Source organism: Acanthisitta chloris, unplaced genomic scaffold, assembly GCF_000695815.1.
Source record: "Acanthisitta chloris isolate BGI_N310 unplaced genomic scaffold, ASM69581v1 scaffold22945, whole genome shotgun sequence".
Taxonomy (NCBI): Eukaryota; Metazoa; Chordata; class Aves; order Passeriformes; family Acanthisittidae; genus Acanthisitta; species Acanthisitta chloris.
In genome coordinates this window covers 339-19,084 of record NW_008674757.1, presented here as the reverse complement: position 1 = coordinate 19,084, position 18,746 = coordinate 339, and the positions used below count along the sequence as shown (strand labels likewise).

The 18,746-nt window shown below is 40.7% G+C and overlaps 1 protein-coding gene across 1 annotated transcript; it reads left to right on the top strand.

Annotated features, from left to right (window-relative positions):
• Positions 1 to 3,645: 3,645 nt before the first annotated feature.
• Positions 3,646 to 18,296, top strand: LOC103802942 (MBT domain-containing protein 1; the record flags this gene model as incomplete). The annotated part of the gene is made up of 9 exons (XM_009075477.1): positions 3,646 to 3,726; positions 6,777 to 6,978; positions 8,128 to 8,261; positions 9,206 to 9,320; positions 9,412 to 9,494; positions 14,845 to 14,962; positions 16,098 to 16,232; positions 16,699 to 16,787; positions 18,062 to 18,296. Coding segments are annotated over exons 2-9 (1,063 nt in total), but the record flags the coding sequence as incomplete, so codon positions are not given.
• Between the last annotated feature and the right edge of the window lie 450 nt (positions 18,297 to 18,746).

The window sequence follows — 18,746 nt, the reverse complement described above, 5'->3', positions numbered from 1 at the left end:
CCGGGCATGGCTCAGTCCTTCCCCTCTCTCCCTGCTCCTGCCGCGGCCACAGCGGCCAAAAGTTTGCGCTGCTGCAGCGCTGAGCGCTCGGATCGCATCTCTCCCTGCGCTGCTTTGGGTCTCAGCAACTTCCCATTGTAGTTCCAGCCTCGCAGCTTCACTTTTCCAGCCGCGCGCGTTTTAAAGGCTGTAGAGTTCTCTTTAATGTTAGCCCCTCAAAAGTTTTAGCCTCTTTACAGCCGCTTGTCCCCTGCCCCCTGCGATTTTTATGACTGCTGATATTGTGACTTTGTTCTCCTGTGTGAGGAGCAGCAAACCCGTGAAACCAGTTTCACTTTCAGGTTGTTGCTGGAAATGTTTTAAAGTGCAGCAGTTTCTGCTCTAGTGTGTGGCTTCAAAAATTAAAACTCCTATTACAAAGCCTATGCAGATTGTGGTGAACTCTTCTCCGTGTGAAAAAAAAAAAAAAAAGTCATTTATTTTAAAATCACTATTAAAATGTGGGTGGTAAACGTTGTGATTTCTCACATCTAAGCCCAACTAAAGCTGAAAGCTGCAGGGTAATGATCTGTATTTTAAATTACAATTAGTTTGCAGGTTTAAGGATCTGCATTTACTTCTAATATTTGTTTAAAACAGTTGTTTCAACTTGTAAGGGATGGAATAAGAAGTCTTTAGGAGAGTCTAATCTGGAGCAATAAATGGGAGCTAAACCAATATATTCCTTTAGAAAAGTGCTAAAACTTGATAGATCATCTGTCTTCACTCATTGCATTTCCCCAGGGATTGTTGTGTGTGCTGTAGGGAGCCTTAGCAGAGGGATATTCTCTCCTTTGTGGAAGTTACTGTTCATGCCACAGGAATAGTTCAGGTTTTCTTGGAGACTGTGGGTTTGTGCCTGTGCACAAGACTGGAAATAAGAAATCTCCTTGTTCCCCAAAGAGTGAGGTGACTCTGGCAGCAATGCTAACCTGCACTGAAGTTCCCTCTCATTGCCTTTCATTTCTCTTACCTTCTAAAATTTGATTTGATTTTGCAAGGCTTTTGATACCTTCTGCAAACCACTTCTGCATTCCCTCATTTCTCAGGTAAGTTTGTACACTCTGGGCATGTGGGATAGTTGGATGAATCTGGCTCTGAGCACATGGAATGAGTTCAGGTGGTGAAGACTTTGGTTTTGGGTTGGTGGTGTTTTTTGGGTTTTTTAGCATATAAGTTTGTTGGTTTGTTTAATTATTTTTTTAAATGGTAACACAGTGTTTAAAGTGAAGTATTTGCCTCTTCCAGATATTCCTGTAAGGGCTTTGTAGAAACATAATGGAGTTTGTAACAGATTTTCAGTTTTCTCAAAACTGGGATATTTCACATATTAATCATCACACCCCCCTCCAAAATTGCCTGCTAATTTCATATATTTTTTTATGAAAGAGTCTCCCCTCTTGTGTGAAACCCCCTGGGGAAGAGGCTATGGACAAAACCATTGGCAAACAGCAGAAACTGGCTTCAGACAAAATGCTGTCATACATAGCAAATGAAGAGACAGGAAAAAACATTTCTGTAATTTTCCAGCAGAGATTTTACTTATAATAAGAGTGGAAGGCACATTTCCAGATAGAGGTGAGTTGCTTATATAAAAAAAGTAAGTTTGGTTGGTTCTGATTTCCAGGAATCCCAAGATGTTTAGCTCTGGGGGTTTTTGTTTGTTTGTTTTTAATGAAAGCTGAAAGTATGTTTTCTTTAAATTGGTACCATGTTTGAATTTTCTTTTTTTTTGGTCATGCTATGAGGCACAATTAGGCTTCAGTTCCACAGGGACAAGCTGGTATTCTGCAGTCAATTATTCTGGCCAGCTTACACTCTGAAGAGTTGTAATAAATTAGTTCCATCCTCTTGTTTCCTTAATGCTGACATCCCGAGCTAAAGCTGAGCTTGTGGCGTAAAACATTCATCCACTTTGGGAAACAAAAGCTGTGCATCAATTTCAGTCCCCACACAGAAATACATGATGGGAAATGCACTGTCTGTCAAGGATATGTGATTAAAGTCAATCTGTCTTAGCACAGCCCCTTGGCTTGAAGGTTGTGGTGACCTCGTTGTTGACCTTGGCCTCAGATACCATCTGTCCACACTTCTGTCACGTTTTGGGGGGTTAGAGCTGAACATAGGAAGTAAATCCTCTCTCTACAGATGCTCATGGGCCTTTGTTGAGCTACAGCTCTTGTGCTCAGAGCCCTAAATTGCTGCTGTTCCAAATTCGAGCCCCAAATTGATTCAGTAATACCAACCACCACTTGGAGTGGTTTGAAACTCTTCTGTGACTGTTTTGGATCATCCTCCTGTGGCCACATGCACTTACCTGGGGGCAAGAGGTTTGGTTACATCATAATGAGGTGTTTGTGTTGCAAGTTTTGACCTTCAAAGTGCTTTCTCATAAATTTTGCCAATACTTGAGCAGAGTCTTCATCAAGACACTGAAGCCATTGATGTCTAATGAACATGAAATGGTTTTGTTTGGTGTTTTGGCCATGCATTGTTCACCCTTTGTGACCAATATTTTATGCTGTAAGAGTAGTTATTACAGTTAAAGAATGTTGTGCTCTTATGTGCTGATTCAATTCAATGTGTCTGTGTGTAAGAGTATGTGTTAAGAGACTGAGAAACTAGTTATTTTCTTATTTGCTTAGCCTTCCTGCTTTTAGGGAAACCGGTTTCCTTAACTCTATTCTTTTATCATACCATTTGCCTTATGTAATGGTTAATTAAGAGTATTTCTTAAAAATGCTCTGTTGCCAAGTATTCACGGGGAGGAGAAGGAAGAACAGGAAAATGGGAAGTTGGGCAGAATAAGAAAGCAGTTCTTGAGAGTTCCTTTCTCCACCCATCCCTTCAATCAAGAAAAGCATGCAAGGAAAACCCCCAAGCAAATAGTGCACAGGATAATTTGCCAGTGCTGCTCACCATAGGCTTTGTGTGTTGCTCTGACTGAAAAAAACCTTCCCTGTGGAGGAGCCAGAAAACTTACTTGGAAAATCAGCCTTAGCCAGTATGGCTAAAAGTTTGTCTTGTTCTCTTGTTTGTGCATTGCTTCTGCTTAATGTACTCTAGTAGACTGTTAGTGGTGAAGTCACTCAAGCTCCTGCTCTTGGGCACTAACCAGCTGCACAGCTCTGTGTTTTACACAAGCCAAACTGCTGCTCCAAGCAGGCTCTGTGCATAGGCAGGATGCTGTTCCCTCTTTTGTGAGGAGGTGAAGAACTCTGCTCTGGTTCTGTTCTGAGCAAAATGCAGCCTCTTCAGCATGCTTTTCAGTGCTAAGTCTGGCTTTGAAGAGTAGGAAACTGGTTTGTTGTTGGTTTGGAATGGTTTTTGTTTGTATACCTGTTTTGGGAAGTTGAGGCCCTGCAGCTGCTGTAATGAGCTGCTGCTGCACCAAAGCAGCTGCTTTGTCTTGGTTGTAGTTCTGTTTGAGGCATAAATTCTCTATTTTGTAAGGTTTTGACCTTTGAATTCAGAGCTATCCCCCAACTTTTTTCCTGTTTCAGATGTTAGAGCTCCTGTTCTTTTGTACAGTCCATCCAAGCTCTGCAGGAAGGTTATTGAAGCTTCCACATGTTGTTCGCTTATTTCTACAAATGTTTCGTTTCAACATGTGTTAAAAAGAACCTCAGTGGTGTTTATTACCAAAATAGAAATGTTCTGAGCTGCTCTAGCGAAATTCCAGCATAGGTATTTGCATATCATCTTCCCTAACTTCCACCTACTTTTGTGCTTTGTATTTTTTTTTCTTGCAAACTTTACTTTTTTGAAGTCTCACACAATGTATTTTGAGTAGTTTCCCCAGAATGGCAATCCAGATAATAGCTATAAATTAATATTAAGAGTGTCCTACATAAATTATCTGGTAAATGTGGTCATTTTCTGGCAAAAGCTTGGATACAGATGTTTTATAAGACCACAGTATTATTTAACTCAGTAAGCAGAGCTGCTGTTTTGAATTGCAAATCTGAGTTACAAAAATTCTGAGTCAGCATAATTTGGCCAAATACTAAGTAAATGGAAAGGTGATATATGACACTTGTTTTGACAGTGTAGTTCAACTCAAAAACTTGGTGATTGCTACTTAGGAACTCGTATAATGCTGAAGAATTATTTTTGTGGTACAAGGCCCAATGTTCCATTTAGAAAGAAAATATTTTCCTTCTCATCTGTGGATGTTTGGCAGAGAGGGCTTAGCAAGTAATAGTGAGGTTCTAAATGGATGTGATGCACAAGAGCAACAAAAAGAGCCAACTGCACTGTTTCTTGTCACCTCACACTGTGCCTCCAGCCTGCTCTGTCCTTCACCTCACCCCCAGCTTCCCATTTCTCCCTTCAGCTTCCCCTGCAGCGGGAGCAGAGCTGGCTGTGCAGGGTCTCTGCTGTAGCACTGGGAGTTGGAGGGATTGGGAATAGGCTGCACTTCAGTTCCTTCTGAGCTGCCACAGCTCTGCCAGCAAATCCCTTGGGCAAAGCACACTGCCTTGTGGGTCTGGAATGGCAAAGGGATGTGCTGAGACTGCCTTGTGCTGCAGCCTCTGCTAAAGCCATAGACTCATAGCTTGCTGTGGGATGAGGGCCTAATCTCTTAGTGAAATCAGATCAGCTGACTTGTGGAGGATGAGGGAATGAGGAAGGAGATCCTGCTGTGTGCTCTGACACACCACTAATATCTCCTGTAAAACCTCCCAGGCATCATGGCTGTTGGGAGTGGGTCATAGGGAATTGCAATTTATACCTTAGCAGAGACTGTGGTCAGGGAAACTTAAATATTGTGAGATACTAAGGAGTTCTTGAAACCTTGAGGAAGATGACTAGTTTTCATCTACTGATCTGAAAATTGCTGGCAGCAGGGCACAGTATCCATGGCAACGTTGTGCTCAACTTCTGCCCGAGGCTGCACACACGTGCACACACAAACAAGGCTCTGGTGCTGCTCCTTTCTCCTGAGGGCATCAGGTACAGGTGTGACTGCTGCCAGGGCAGGGCTTTGTTCTGCCATGGCTCAGTCTTGGCTCTCACCATCACCACCAGTGCCCTGGGCACTGCAGGAAGGTGTCAGTGCCTCCAGGGCTTGTCAACTGCTGCCCTATCCTAAGTTTTTTTGGTTAATACCCTAATAATCCTTACTGCATTTTGAATTTGTGGCTGAGGAATGTGCATAATTAACATTGCACTGGCCTTTTTTTGTTGTTTTGTTTCAGAGCCACTTTAAGTGTTCTAAATTTGTTTGCTTTCTTGCTTAACCTTTTGTGCTTGCTGGGGTTTATTGGGATTTTTTTTTCCCCCTCCAGTAATTGCATGCTAGGACTGGGTCAGTGTGGAAATCGGTTTTCCCTTTTAACTGTTAGGAAATCCTTGGATAATAGGATTTATTCAGATTGCAAAGAGAGTAGAGAATATAATAATGAAGGGATAGCATGGCAGAAAAAGGCTCAGATGAGATCCAACAATAAAGATGTTCAGGCATATACTCTCTAGGAAAGGGATTTGGGGAATTACTGTGATGAAATCTTAAAGCTATGAATCCAAATGCAGTTTAAGAAGGAAAAGCCCAATCACACATTATTTTTCTGTCTACACTGACTTTTAAATAAAACTAGCTCTTGGAAAAGGAAGGAGAGGCAAAGGCTTTCTTAATTTCCCTTCTGTTTTCTTGGCTGTGCTGCATTCTCCTAACTTGTGCTTCTATTGTAGGATTTTTCTTTGTTTTGCCTTTATCTGTTATTTCCTCTTAAGCTTAGCAGAGACTCTTGAGGATTGTGGAAATACTTTGAAATGTTTAAAATATTTTTTTTTAGCCTAATGAGGGCAGCTCATGTAGCAGGAGCTTTGTTTCAGCAGAGCTGTGCAGGATATTAATAAAGTGAAAATTGTCACTGTATCAAAATGCTCACGTGCCTCAGAAAAAGTGCATCACTTAATCTATTGCTCCTCCAATGTCTTTGCTGGTAATTGCTCAACTGTTCTGTGTTCTTCAAAACTGTATGTTTTTACCTGACTTCAGATTTTTTTTTTGTGGTTATAGAAAGATTATTACGTAACAAGTTTTTTTGTATATGACAGTGGCAAATTAGTCACCTTTCCATCTTTCAGCAGTTGTACAGACCCTATTGCCATAGTAACTGAGCTGTTCCCAATCGTTAATGTGTTAATCCCCCAACATCCCGGGGAGGTGAGAGGTGTTCCTGCCTCTCTCAGGAGCCCCTGGAGCACAGGGAGGCTGAGTGATTTATGGAGGATGCCACAGGCCAATGGGAGCAGAGATCCTCTCATTCCTCTTCCTGTGCTCTAAGTGCCCCCTTGGTTGAACTGGCTTTTCTCTGCCCAGCTTTTCAAAGGAATGAATTTCAGTGGAATTGGCTGCAGCCATCTGGAATGTGCTCATTTGCATATCAGATCCCTGTGGCTGTCAGCATTCAGCACATCAGGTTTAATGAACTCTGAAGATCCCAAGGAAGAGAAATGTATGGACAGTTACTGTGTATTTTCAGTGGGTTGTGAGATAGATTTTTCATCCTGTACATCACAATACCAGAAATTGGCCAGTTTTAATTATACCAATGCTCATTTAATTGGCAGTACTTGGCTCATGTCTGTGCTGAGAGAGCAGCTCCTTACAGCATCTGCTTTTGAAGACTGACCTTTGAAACTTTTTAAGCTTGACTTTGAAATATTTGCATTCAGAATGTTCTGCTATTCCTTGGGGTTTCTCTTGTTTGGTTGTTTTTGATCTTTAGACAGAACATACTTCACGAGTGGAAAGGAAACGCCGAGACTCGTTCGGGATGTTTGACGGTTATGATAGTTGTAGTGAGGACACCAGCAGCAGCTCCAGTTCAGATGAGAGTGAAGAGGAGGTTGCTCCTTTGCCATCCAGTCTCCCAATTGTCAAGAACAATGGGCAGGTTTATACGTACCCAGATGGCAAATCTGGCATGGGTGAGTATGTGGGGTGTGAGTACAGCGAGTTGGGTATTGATGTGTTTCAGTCTGTGCTGTGAGCTGTGAGGGTCCAGTCCCAAACATGATCTCAGCTGAAGAGAGGCCAAACCAGCTGATGGGTTGGGGTCAGTTTGCATTGGGAGGGGGGAATTGTTTGGGTGTTCCTAGACTGAAATAATAGGGTTTGAATCCTGATGGCAGGAAATAAATAGTATGGAAACATCTGCCCTCCCATCAGATGTGTGCTGTGTGTTCCTGCATGTGCATTTGTGTTCTCATGTGCTTTGGTTTTAGTCTTTGAGCTTTGAGGAAAATGTCAGTGTGTTCTCTCTATGCCAGAGCATCCATTGTCTCTGCCCTTTATGTTGTATAAACAATATATTTTGAAGTATTTCTTCCTGTACTAGGTAAACTTCGTTACTGCTACTGTACAAAGCCTGTTAGTGTGTGCCTGATCACTCCCCACTGGCTGTGAGCTAGAATATACCGAGGAAACAAATTTCAAAAAGAAGATTGCTTTTATTATTGGGGAAGAATATTTTATCCAAAATCATTGGTGATGAGTAGAGCTCTCTCTGGGTAGAATTTTAGTATTGCCTCACTGGCATAAGTTGGTCTTAACATCTTACCATGGAATGACTTGGTGGGTGATGTTGTCCACTTCTGAAGCATATGATTCCAGCCAGAGGAGAATATTGGTGAGCTGGGGGACTTTGAATCTACCAACTTATGAATCAGAAAAAGAGATCTGGTTCTATTTCAGGTCGGAAGTATTAAATATGTTGAGGAAATCAGGATTGGCAGGCCCAGATTCAAAGCAGATGTTTCCTTTAGAACCATGAAAACACAAATCTGCTTTAGCTGATTTAGCTGGGTCATTCCCTCCTACCAGGGGTAAAATTCCTAGGAAGCAGACAGGAGCCACCCTTTCACCAGTGAACTTGAGGTTCCTGGTGTTCCTATGACATTTGTGGTGGTGTTTTAAACGCTAAATTCTTTTTCTGTGCTATTCTCTTCAGGGTCAAACCCTCCAAAACTGTTTGGTGGTGCCACCTCCACGACCTTCATTGTGTCATCCTCGTTCTGAATTTTGACTGAGGTTTTTATTACACTCCTAACATTTGGCTTTTCCTCTCCTCTGACTAGCTACATGCGAGATGTGTGGAATGGTTGGTGTCCGTGACGCTTTTTACTCTAAAACAAAACGCTTCTGCAGCGTGTCCTGCTCCAGAAGCTACTCCTCCAACTCCAAGAAGGCCAGCATTCTGGCCAGGCTTCAGGTAGCGGTACAGACCCCGTTTTCTTTACCTTCTTACTGTGTTTGTGAAGCATGTGCATTTGCAGAACTTGTTTTAAGATAAGTTTCTTAACACGTTGACATTCTCACGTAAGCGATTTTAAGCCAAAACTGTGTCGGTAGTGAACAAATGACTTTGCTGAGCAGAGCAAGTCACAGAGAAGATTCACTCCTTAATTAATTTCTGCTGGAGTGGCCCTTCTGCAAGAAAGATCTTCAGTCTACATATGTGGTTTGAAATTCCATGTATCCCATACTTAAAATCCTTTTTGGCTTTAGAGAGGATAAAGGTGATTGTAGCATTATTGTGTTGCATTGGCTGCAGCAATCTGGGGCCACTGCCAGACATGGGAATAGGTTGCAGTGATAGTGCTGGTGGACAATTGGAGTTGATAATCTTAAAGGTCTTGTCCAACCTCGATGATGCTACGATTTTTTGAAGCTTTTCTTAACTGTATAGATCTGCTAAATAGAGGTTTTTGCCTTCACTTAAAATATTGATCCAATCATCATCAAGACATATTGGTAACATTCAAGAGAAGATGCAGAAATGTCAAGAAATATCATTATATCCTATCTCAAATTTATGGCAATAAATGCCAAGAACTTGCATTGGTGTAAATGAGATGAAAAGTTCTTCACTTTGACCTGTTTTTTAAAGATATCTTTTTTTCAGGTAAACTACAGTGAATCTGTAATGCTGTTCAAGTTGGAATACTAGTACAAAAGTCATCTTTTGGACATTCTTTGCTACTGGTTTTTCAATTTATTTTATATTACATCTAGTTTTGTGAAACTTAGTCAACTTCTGTTCTGTGTTGTTCTAATTTTAGTTAAATCTACCACCAATATGCTACAGACCTGTGGAAATTTCCTGATGAGAGTTTGGAAGGGTGGTATTTACTTAGCTTTTCTTGTTGTTTTTAGGGTAAACCTCCAACAAAGAAGGCTAAGGTTCTACAAAAACAGCCCTTAGTGGCTAAATTAGCTGCATATGCCCAGTACCAAGCAACGCTACAAAACCAGGCAAAGACGAAAGCAGGTAACAGCAAATAAACAGCACTGAAACCAAAATACTGAAAGATTTGTGACTCATTAGCAGCTTCCTAAATAAAATTACTTTCTCTTAGCAGCTGTCCCTGTGGAAGGTTTCAGCTGGGGTAACTACATCAATAGCAATAGCTTTACAGCAGCTCCTGTTACCTGCTTTAAACACGTAAGTGCTCCTCAGTGTGTGCTTCTCTTGGGTGTGTGTGGATGAGTGAAGTGAGTCCGTGGTAATCCTTGAATTTGTGTCTGCATAATATTCATATCCAAATATGTTTCATGGCCTCTGAAACTTACATTGCCATCTGTGTTATATGACAACTTTTCAGATAGACATGTTTGTTTGCATCTGTCCGTTCTGAACACCCATCAGTTACTCTCATTTAGGTGTTCTCATAACCACAGAAGAAGTAGAAGGAGGACTCTTAAAAACACTTGTGAAGAGTGCTCAGGCATTGGAATGTGCTGCCCAGGGAGGTGGTGGATTCGCCATCCCTGGAGGTTTTCAAGCTGAGACTGGATGTGGCACTTAGTGCCATGGTCTAGCAGCCATGATAGGGTTAGACTCAATCTTTGAGGCCTCTTCCAACCTGGTTGATTCTATGGTTCTATGATTCTCACATTCAAGGCACAAAATCATCCAATGCACTGCAAACTAACAAATCACCCCAGTCACACTGTACCAGAAAAAGTTGGAGAAGGGTTTTTAGATTGAATCAGGTTTGCTCTGTTTGTTGAACTGATCTTTTGGTTACATATTTGGATTTGGGATTTTTTTTCCTTAGTTTTTAGTTAGATTCTCTCTGTTGTGCTGTCAGTGTAGAAATAGAGGACAATGAAGGCTTTTTAGAATTCTGAAATTAAAATGGTTGGTTTTCTTTGTATTAGAGTTGCAACAATTCCAGACAAAAAGACATTCTTTAATCACTGAGGAAATTAGGGGATGAGGACGTACATATTTGGATTTGGGATTTTTTTTCCTTAGTTTTTAGTTAGATTCTCTCTGTTGTGCTGTCAGTGTAGAAATAGAGGACAATGAAGGCTTTTTAGAATTCTGAAATTAAAATGGTTGGTTTTCTTTGTATTAGAGTTGCAACAATTCCAGACAAAAAGACATTCTTTAATCACTGAGGAAATTAGGGGATGAGGACGATATTTAGCTCCAGACAAAAAGACATTCTTTAATCACGGAGGAAATTAGGGGATGAGGAAAATATTTAGCACCATCTCTATTTAATGTGTTTGTTAAATTCCAATAATTAGACCTTGTTAAAAGTACTGTCAACACTTTCTGCCTCTTAAGTAAATCATCCTGACAGAAAGTGTTTTCTCAGCATATTTTTTTTTTATTTGGGAAGTCAAAGTGTTCCATCTTACCATTTTTTACTGAAAATTATCTGCTGAAAGTTGCAATCAAAACAAACATTTTGTTTCATGGAAGTTATCCATGAGAGAGGAGAGAGACATATTCTGTGTCCAGCCCTGGAATTCATGCTGAGCCCTGTCAACTCATAAATCAGTAGGAGCTGAGGGCTCCTGGCAGTTGGCACTTTGTGAATAGTTCCCTTTATGCTCAGAGGCCTTAACTGCTGCCCAGAACAGGACCTTGTGTTAGTATAGCTCTGGGAATTTGTATCCAATTCCACGTGCTCAGGGCAGTGTGTTTGCATTTGCCTTTCAGTTATGTACATGCTAGAGTAGGTAATTTCATAAGTCTATATTATAAAGTATTGGTTGATACCAAGATTGTTATTGCTGTTGTGACAACAAATGCTTCATCATCCGTGGAATCTGTAAGCAGCTACAATAGTTAGGTCACTTGCAAATTATGCTGCAACATTCTTTGTGAAAAGGAGTTGTATCTTCCTTCCTTACTGCTTCATTTGTGGAGCTGGATGGTGCACCAGGAAGTGATGCCACACTAATGTTGACATTTTACATTGAAAGTTTTCCGAGCCTACATGTCAACTGTGCTACTGAGCCTGAAGGTTGTTTCTTTTCTGTCCCCGTTTTCCCTTTTTATACAAGTAAAAAAAAATCCTGCAGTTTCCTTTGGAGATTTCTACTTCTTTGGTGGACATGAGTTAGTGTTACAGCGGTGTGATTTTTCATTTAACTTCACCATCATTATTTCTTTGAAAAATAATGATTTAAACCAGTCAGAATCCTAAAACACATTTGTGCTCTTGTCATATCTTTCACTGTCCCACTCTCCATTGATAATTAACCAATACTCTTTTTGTCTCAGTGGAAAGATCATTCCTGTGTTCTGTGTACTGTATTGCTTTGATCTGTAAAAGTTTGTGTTAGTTGCTGTTTGTTTTACCATCCTTTTGGTGGATTCCATACATGTTGTATGTATGTGATGGAAAATACAAAGCTCGTTGTGGTCAAAGATTTGAATTGACAGTGAAATAATGACATATCTACTCCTGAATTTGTTGCTCAATAAAATATATTGAATTTACTGGCTGTACTGGGGTTATCTGTTAGGGAACATGGGGATTAATATTAAAGAAAATTTAAGGGACTTATGAGATTCGGCTTATTGATTAGTTTTTTAATAACCTGGAAAACTTCAGTATCTCAGGTCTGATGTAGATTTCCCACATCACTGTTTCTGTTTTGGCTTTTTTTCCTGGGAAATTATTTCCTCTTCCAATTTAAAACAGTTGCATTTTAGAATTCAAACATCTAAATCTTGGAGGTTCTCTGGAACTCTTTCTCTTTATGAGAAGAATTGATTTCAAAGTATTTTGACACACTTCCCTTTCTTCCACTTTCTTTCTTCCACCTGAATTTTATTCTGAGCCAAAATATTTTCATTCTCTTGGTTTCTTGTGTTACTAAAATACGAGGTTAGACTGAAGGGAGTGTTTCCAGGGTTTTACACTGGGTGGCAGTGCTTTGCTTTCAATTTTTTGTTTTAATCCCTTTAGCACATTGTCTCCTCTGGCATTACCTGCCATTGGGGCACTGCTCACACACGAGATTTCAACATTCCTTACACTTCAGGAATGGCAGCATCACTTTGCCATTAAAATCAATCCTGGTTTCATTTGAAGTCTGCAATCTTTGCAGTGTTGGTGTCATTCAAAACCTTTAGCAGCCACTTGTGTAACCCATGAGGTCTTGGTTCAGCTGGGCATGTGGGGATACTTGGCCTTGAGGTGCTCCCATCAAACAGGACCTTCCTGATTGCACCTTACCTTGCAGAGAAGGCACCTGCTGCTCCCAGACCCTCCCAGGTCATCTCCTGGAGCAGGAAGCCATGAACCAGATGTTCCTTGTTTGGGAGTGATGTGAAGTGGATCTCGTCATGAGTCTGAAAGGTAAATTTGTTCTTACCTGTAAATTATGGTTCTGCTAGTTCACACTATGCCAATCCAAACTTCAGAGCAAGCCTTGATTCACTAATGCGATGAAGACAGGAGAGGTGAAGGAAGTGGCTGTTACAGCCCTGGTTTATCCAGTCTCCCTCCCTTGAGAGAGTTGCTCACGAGTGAAAAAGGCCACGGTGGTGCAGTGTGTCAGGTGTGCTGTAAAGCATCGCTCAGGACAGTCACGGCTGGCATTTCAGGAGTGATGCTGCACAGGGTGGCTTCCTCCTGCTGAGGGATGAGCCATATGGATTGGTGTAGGAGAACTAGCAGAACCACTATTTTCACAGACAAGGACAAATTTAACTTTCTGCTATTTCCCTCTATACCAATCCACGGTCTAGAAATAACAGTTTGTCACGTTTCCATTATGGCTTGATGTCAGGAGAAGTGTTTTGATACCCTTCTCTCTCTGAATCAACTGAATAGATGAGCAGGCAGTAAAATATATTTCAATGGAGTGCAGCTGGATTATAAAATTATTCAGCAGTGCATTTTTGTGATTGTTTGGCCTCATCTGTATCCCTGTACAAGGCAACAAGATTTGCTAAAATGTGCAGTTTGAAAAGTTGATTTCCCCAATTCAGTTCAAAAACCTACACCTGTCAGTTCAAAGATGATAGTGAATAAGGGATAGGGCGTAAGAAGTTGTATCTGTATGTTCTGTGTGTGAAAATAAGCCATTTTTCCTCTCTGGCTGCCAGTTGGCAGAAGAGCTCTGTGGTCTATGCTGGTGTAGATGGGACATAGCAGAACATGAAGAGACCAGGCTTCAGGAATAAAAACTGACAGAACTGTAACAACTTAGATTTCCTGTAAGAGTTAAAACGACTTTTAAGTTTTGCATGCCCAGCCTCACCTATTTCAACAAGTTCCCTTGTTAAGATAAGTTTGGCTTTTAGTGCTACTATGTGGCTAGTGCTGATTGCTAGCAAAATTCTAACTCTGATTTCCAATCATTCCAGGCTAGTCCAGATTTCTTCACTTGTGGCTCTCAGTCAAAATTTGGTTAAGTCACCCAGTGAGTGGTTAAGTTCTTTAGGTTTGCAAAGAGCTTTGTAAACAGACATGGCATAGAACACTCCACGCACTGTGGTGCAGGCCCAGAGGATCCCTTTGGTTGTCCCTGTGATGCTGGATAATCTCTGAAGGGATAAGAATTGATTTTTTTCTCAGAACACGTTAGAAATTATAAGACTCTTGTTCTAAAATATCCCAAATCCCAATCTTTCCCTTCTTGGTGGACTCAGGTTTAATGCAGACTGAGTCATTTTCTCGCTTGTTACCAATATAACTTCAGTGGAGAAACTGTTAAGGTTGTAGATTCCTCTGTGCATTTCTGGTATCTCTGCAGTCCCATCTTTGTCTTTTCATGATGCTCCAACAAAATGTTCTTCATGAGATAGCAAACTAAATGCAGCTTCTATCAGCAGCTTCTATGAGTCCTTAGGAGTTCCTCAAGCTTGACTTTCTTTTTGTTACTAACACCCAAGGCAGTGTGAGGACTCTAGCTGTGCATTTCCTTCTGGTGTTCATTAAAAAGATGCCACTGAGAGCTGCTATTCTTTTTGCTTGCTTGATGGAGTGATCACTTGCAGGTGATGTGAAAGCCTCTTCCTCTGAGAGGATGTGAACCAGTGGGTGATAACCCCCACCATAATAAATCATCAGGATAGAGTCAAGGAATAATTTCTAGGCAGTTTGGCAGGAATGTTTCTGATTTACAGAATGTAAAGATTTTAATGTCTGTGGTACAGACATGAATTTCAAGTACCATAATTGTAGAATTGCAGAGGAATTCCACCACTCTCCCTAAAATCAGTGGCTTGTACCTAGTTGAAACATGGTAGAATAAAGCTGTGAATATGTGCACATTGTGCTTGTGCTTAACAGCTATTCAAACTTGGAATGCTGTAGCTATTTTCAGTAAATACACAGGAATTAATGGATGCAATGACAATACTACACAGAAGCTTCAAATCAAAACCCAAGTAGGTTCTCATAGAGTTTTCTAAACATGTATTTGTCATATGTATATTGATTGTTTTGTCTTTCTAAGTCACTTGTAAAACACTAACAAAACCAGATTCTTTTCATGTGGTGAACTGGTGACTTTTTAACCCCAACCTTAAATGACAGGCACCCATGGGGACGTGCTGGGGTGATATCGCAGAGGGAGTGCGAGTGGAGGTTCCAAACACAGACTGCAGCCTACCTACCAAAGTCTTCTGGATAGCTGGAATTGTAAAATTAGCAGGTAAATACATTTCAGTGACTATCACGAAAATAATCAAAAGAACTGTGTGTGTGGAGCTAATAAGTTAGTGGGTGGTCGCCTGGTTAGTGCAGTGTTGTCAGAGCTGGGTCAGCAGGTTCTGTATTTTAGCTCTGTCACTGTTATCACTGTATCACTGTGTGGCTGCAGTGATGCTTGAGAATGCCTGTTCTGTCTTGGGTTTTTTGATACTGCCTCAGAGTACAGTGAGAGTGTCCTGTGCTCAGTGCTGGCCCTTCAGCTCAGGAGGGACATTGAGGTGCTGGAGCAGGTGCAGAGAAGAGCAACGAGGCTGGTGAAGGGACTGGAGCACAAGTGCCATGAGGAGAGGCTGAGGGAGCTGGGGGTGTTCAGCCTGGAGAAGAGGAGGCTCAGGGGAGACCTTCTCACCCTCTGCAACTCCCTGACAGGAGGTTGGAGTCAGGTGGGGGTTGGTCTCTTCTCCCAGGCAACCAGCAGCAGGACAAGAGGGCACAGACTCAAGCTCTGCCAGGGGAGGGTTAGGTTGGATATTAGGAAGAGATTTTTTTACAGAGAGAGTGCTCAGGCATTGGAATGTGCTGCCCAGGGAGGTGGTGGATTCACCATCCCTGGAGGTTTTCAAGCTGAGACTGGATGTGGCACTTAGTGCCATGGGCTAGTGACCACAGTAGGGTTGGACTCGATCTTTGAGGTCTCTTCCAGCCTGATTGATTCTCTGATTCTATGAGAGCAGTGCAGAGGAGAGAGGAGATTGTCTAACAGCTGGCAAGGAGCCTCATTACACGAGTCACTTTGCTTGGTAGAAAGTGAATTCAAGGTCACAGATCGAAGATACGAAAAAGCAGATAGTGTGGGAAATTAATTTCGTCCTCCTACATACAAATTCTGAAGGTTTCTACTTCAAGAATTTTAATTTTAATTAAAATTGATTTACATGATAGTTCGTGCACATTGATCAAAGTAATCCATTCTGTGCATTAACACCATGCACAAATGTGCCATAGGAATAATATTCTATCAAGAGTTATAGTCTAGGAAACCAATGTAATACACATCAGGGGTGGTAAAGAAATATTAATAGATAGTTTATCTTGTTTAATTTCTGTATTTTTTTAATGGGATTGCTTTCTTCCAGGCTACAATGCTCTGCTGAGATACGAAGGCTTTGAAAATGATTCAAGTCTTGACTTTTGGTGCAACGTTTGTGGGTCTGACATCCACCCAGTGGGTTGGTGTGCAACCAGTGGCAAGCCCCTAGTTCCTCCTCGAAGTATGTAAACAGCAGCCTTACTGATGGATATCAAAGTCTCTCTTTATTAAACTAAATTTGCTCATGGTCCAGATATCACAGTATTTTTTTTACCATAACAACTTTTTCAACAGTTATGAATAAATAACTTTAACTTGTGGAAAAATAACTTGACTGATGCTGAAAGTGTTTCTTGGAGTAGCCCATCTGATGCAACTTAAAAATCAAGGTGGAAGCAGTTAGCTAATCCTAAGTGATGGGAACATGCACTGATTTTATTTATCCTTTGCTATTAAATCCTTTGCCCTGACCCATAAACTTTAACCTTGGGTAGCATTCATTCTCTAAAGAGGTTTTTTGTCATTGTCATCCAGGCCTTTTAACAGTCATCTGGGATTTCTTCTTTACATATTCCAGACTCTAATATTGTCTCTAATGGACACAATTAAAAATCAGTGGCTTATTTTTTCCCCTTCATTTGCAACAGCCATCCAACACAAATACACAAACTGGAAAGCTTTTCTAGTGAAACGACTTACTGGTGCCAAAACACTTCCTCCTGACTTTTCTCAGAAGGTAAGGCTGATGCAATATCAATGATGTTCTGTAAACGAAATGGCAGCACAATGTGTGAAGAACTGAAATATTTTACCATGGCACATTAGCTCCTCCTATAGTGAAGGTGATACAGTAGTTTCTTCCCTTAGATACGGTTTTCCTTAAGGAATCTCTAAGCTCCAGTCAGTATGTATTTGGAAAACTTTTCTGTAGAAAAAAGTTTTCTTTAAAAACCAGGTAGCCTATTTGAATTTCAAAATGCCCCATTTAAGAAAAAACCCACAGAAAACCCAGAAGTGCCTCTGAGCTACCCTGTGATGTGTGAGGAAATGGGAAACTGACCCTTCTCATTCAGGAATGATTTTTATCATTCACTATTTCAAGAAACTGAAGAAAATGTGTTAATATAGCACAAATCTAGATGCAATAAAGCACAGACTTTTACATGTTAATAGTTTTCATCTGCTCTGGACTAGATTATTTTTTTTTCCTGTTTTTAAGTCATGTCTCTAAGTGTAGCAGCTGCTGTAAGTTGACTTTCTGGGATTGTCAGATGGTGCATATAATTTCTAGTAGTAATGTGAGACTTGTTGTTTCACACTGCATCTGAAGTTAAAACAAGCAAACAAAAAACCTTTCTGTAGTTGTTAATTTTTATTTACAAATTGGCTCAGTTAGGAGCCAAATGAATTTGGCAAGATCTCAACACTTTGGGGATTTCAGAGTGAAAGTGGCAAGTGATACCTGATTTTTAAACAAAATCTATTGTCACAAAGCAGATTAACTTCTCTTTTCATTCTCTTCCTTTCTTTTGTATATTATGAAGAAATATGTTTGTAAGTGGTCAGCTTTGATATGTTGAAGATTTGTTTTCCATGCCTTTCATAATGAAGTATTTTAATCCTGTTTTTAAAACACACTACTTTGAGTGAATGACAAAGCAAGAAACAAAAATCCTGAGGTGTTTTTTGGTTAAAATTGTTTCTCAAGGTAACTTGATCCATTAACAGCTGAACAAACTTTTATTATGTCAGTGGAAAATTCCTGTAACCTATGTGGGAATTGTATTAAGGATGAACTTGATACAATGAAAGCATTGTAGGATCTATTCTGCTTAGTGTTCTGAAACATTTTACTGTTCCCATGGGCAGAGAAATCACTTGTGTTGTGCAGGTTGGTTGACAAGTACTTGAATTAAGTGACAAGTGCATCAATACTGTGCTGTAATAGAGAGATGAATATGAAAAAACAGAGTGTGTCCTTACAGAATGGGTGTTTCTCTGTTATTTAAGGTGTCTGAGAGTATGCAGTATCCATTCAAAACTTCCATGAGAGTAGAAGTTGTTGACAAAACACACCTTTGCCGAACGAGGGTAGCAGTGGTAGAAAGTGTCATTGGGGGACGGTTAAGGTTGGTGTATGAGGAAAGTGAAGACAAAACTGATGACTTCTGGTGCCATATGTACAGTCCACTCATCCATCACATTGGTTGGTCTCGAAGTATAGGACACAGATTCAAAAGATCTGGTAAGTTCGTTGTGGTTTAGGGGTGGGTTGTGGGCAGTGTTGGCTGGGAGAAGTCTGACTTAAGGGACTCTTGCTGTAATAAAACTAACTTGGATCTTGAAAAATGAATATAATGTGACCTAAGGGTTCTGTCAATTATGTTACATTCAGGGGTTTCAGTTAAAATTATAATCAGTGCATTTTGCAGCGTTGGATAAGCCAAATTAACTTTCAAGTTGATTAGTACATGGATATCTGGAAGGATTCAATGCTAAGCAGTGGTTAACAAACTGTAGGCAGGACAACCTCCAACTGCAGAATTCAGGCATGGTAAACTTCCCTTTTTGTGCTGATACCTGCAATTACAGCTCTGCTCCACAAACTCTGGTGTCTTTGCATCTGTCTCTTGTCCAATGCAACATGGCCATGTATCCTGGCTGATACCTGCAATTACAGCTCTGCTCTACAAAC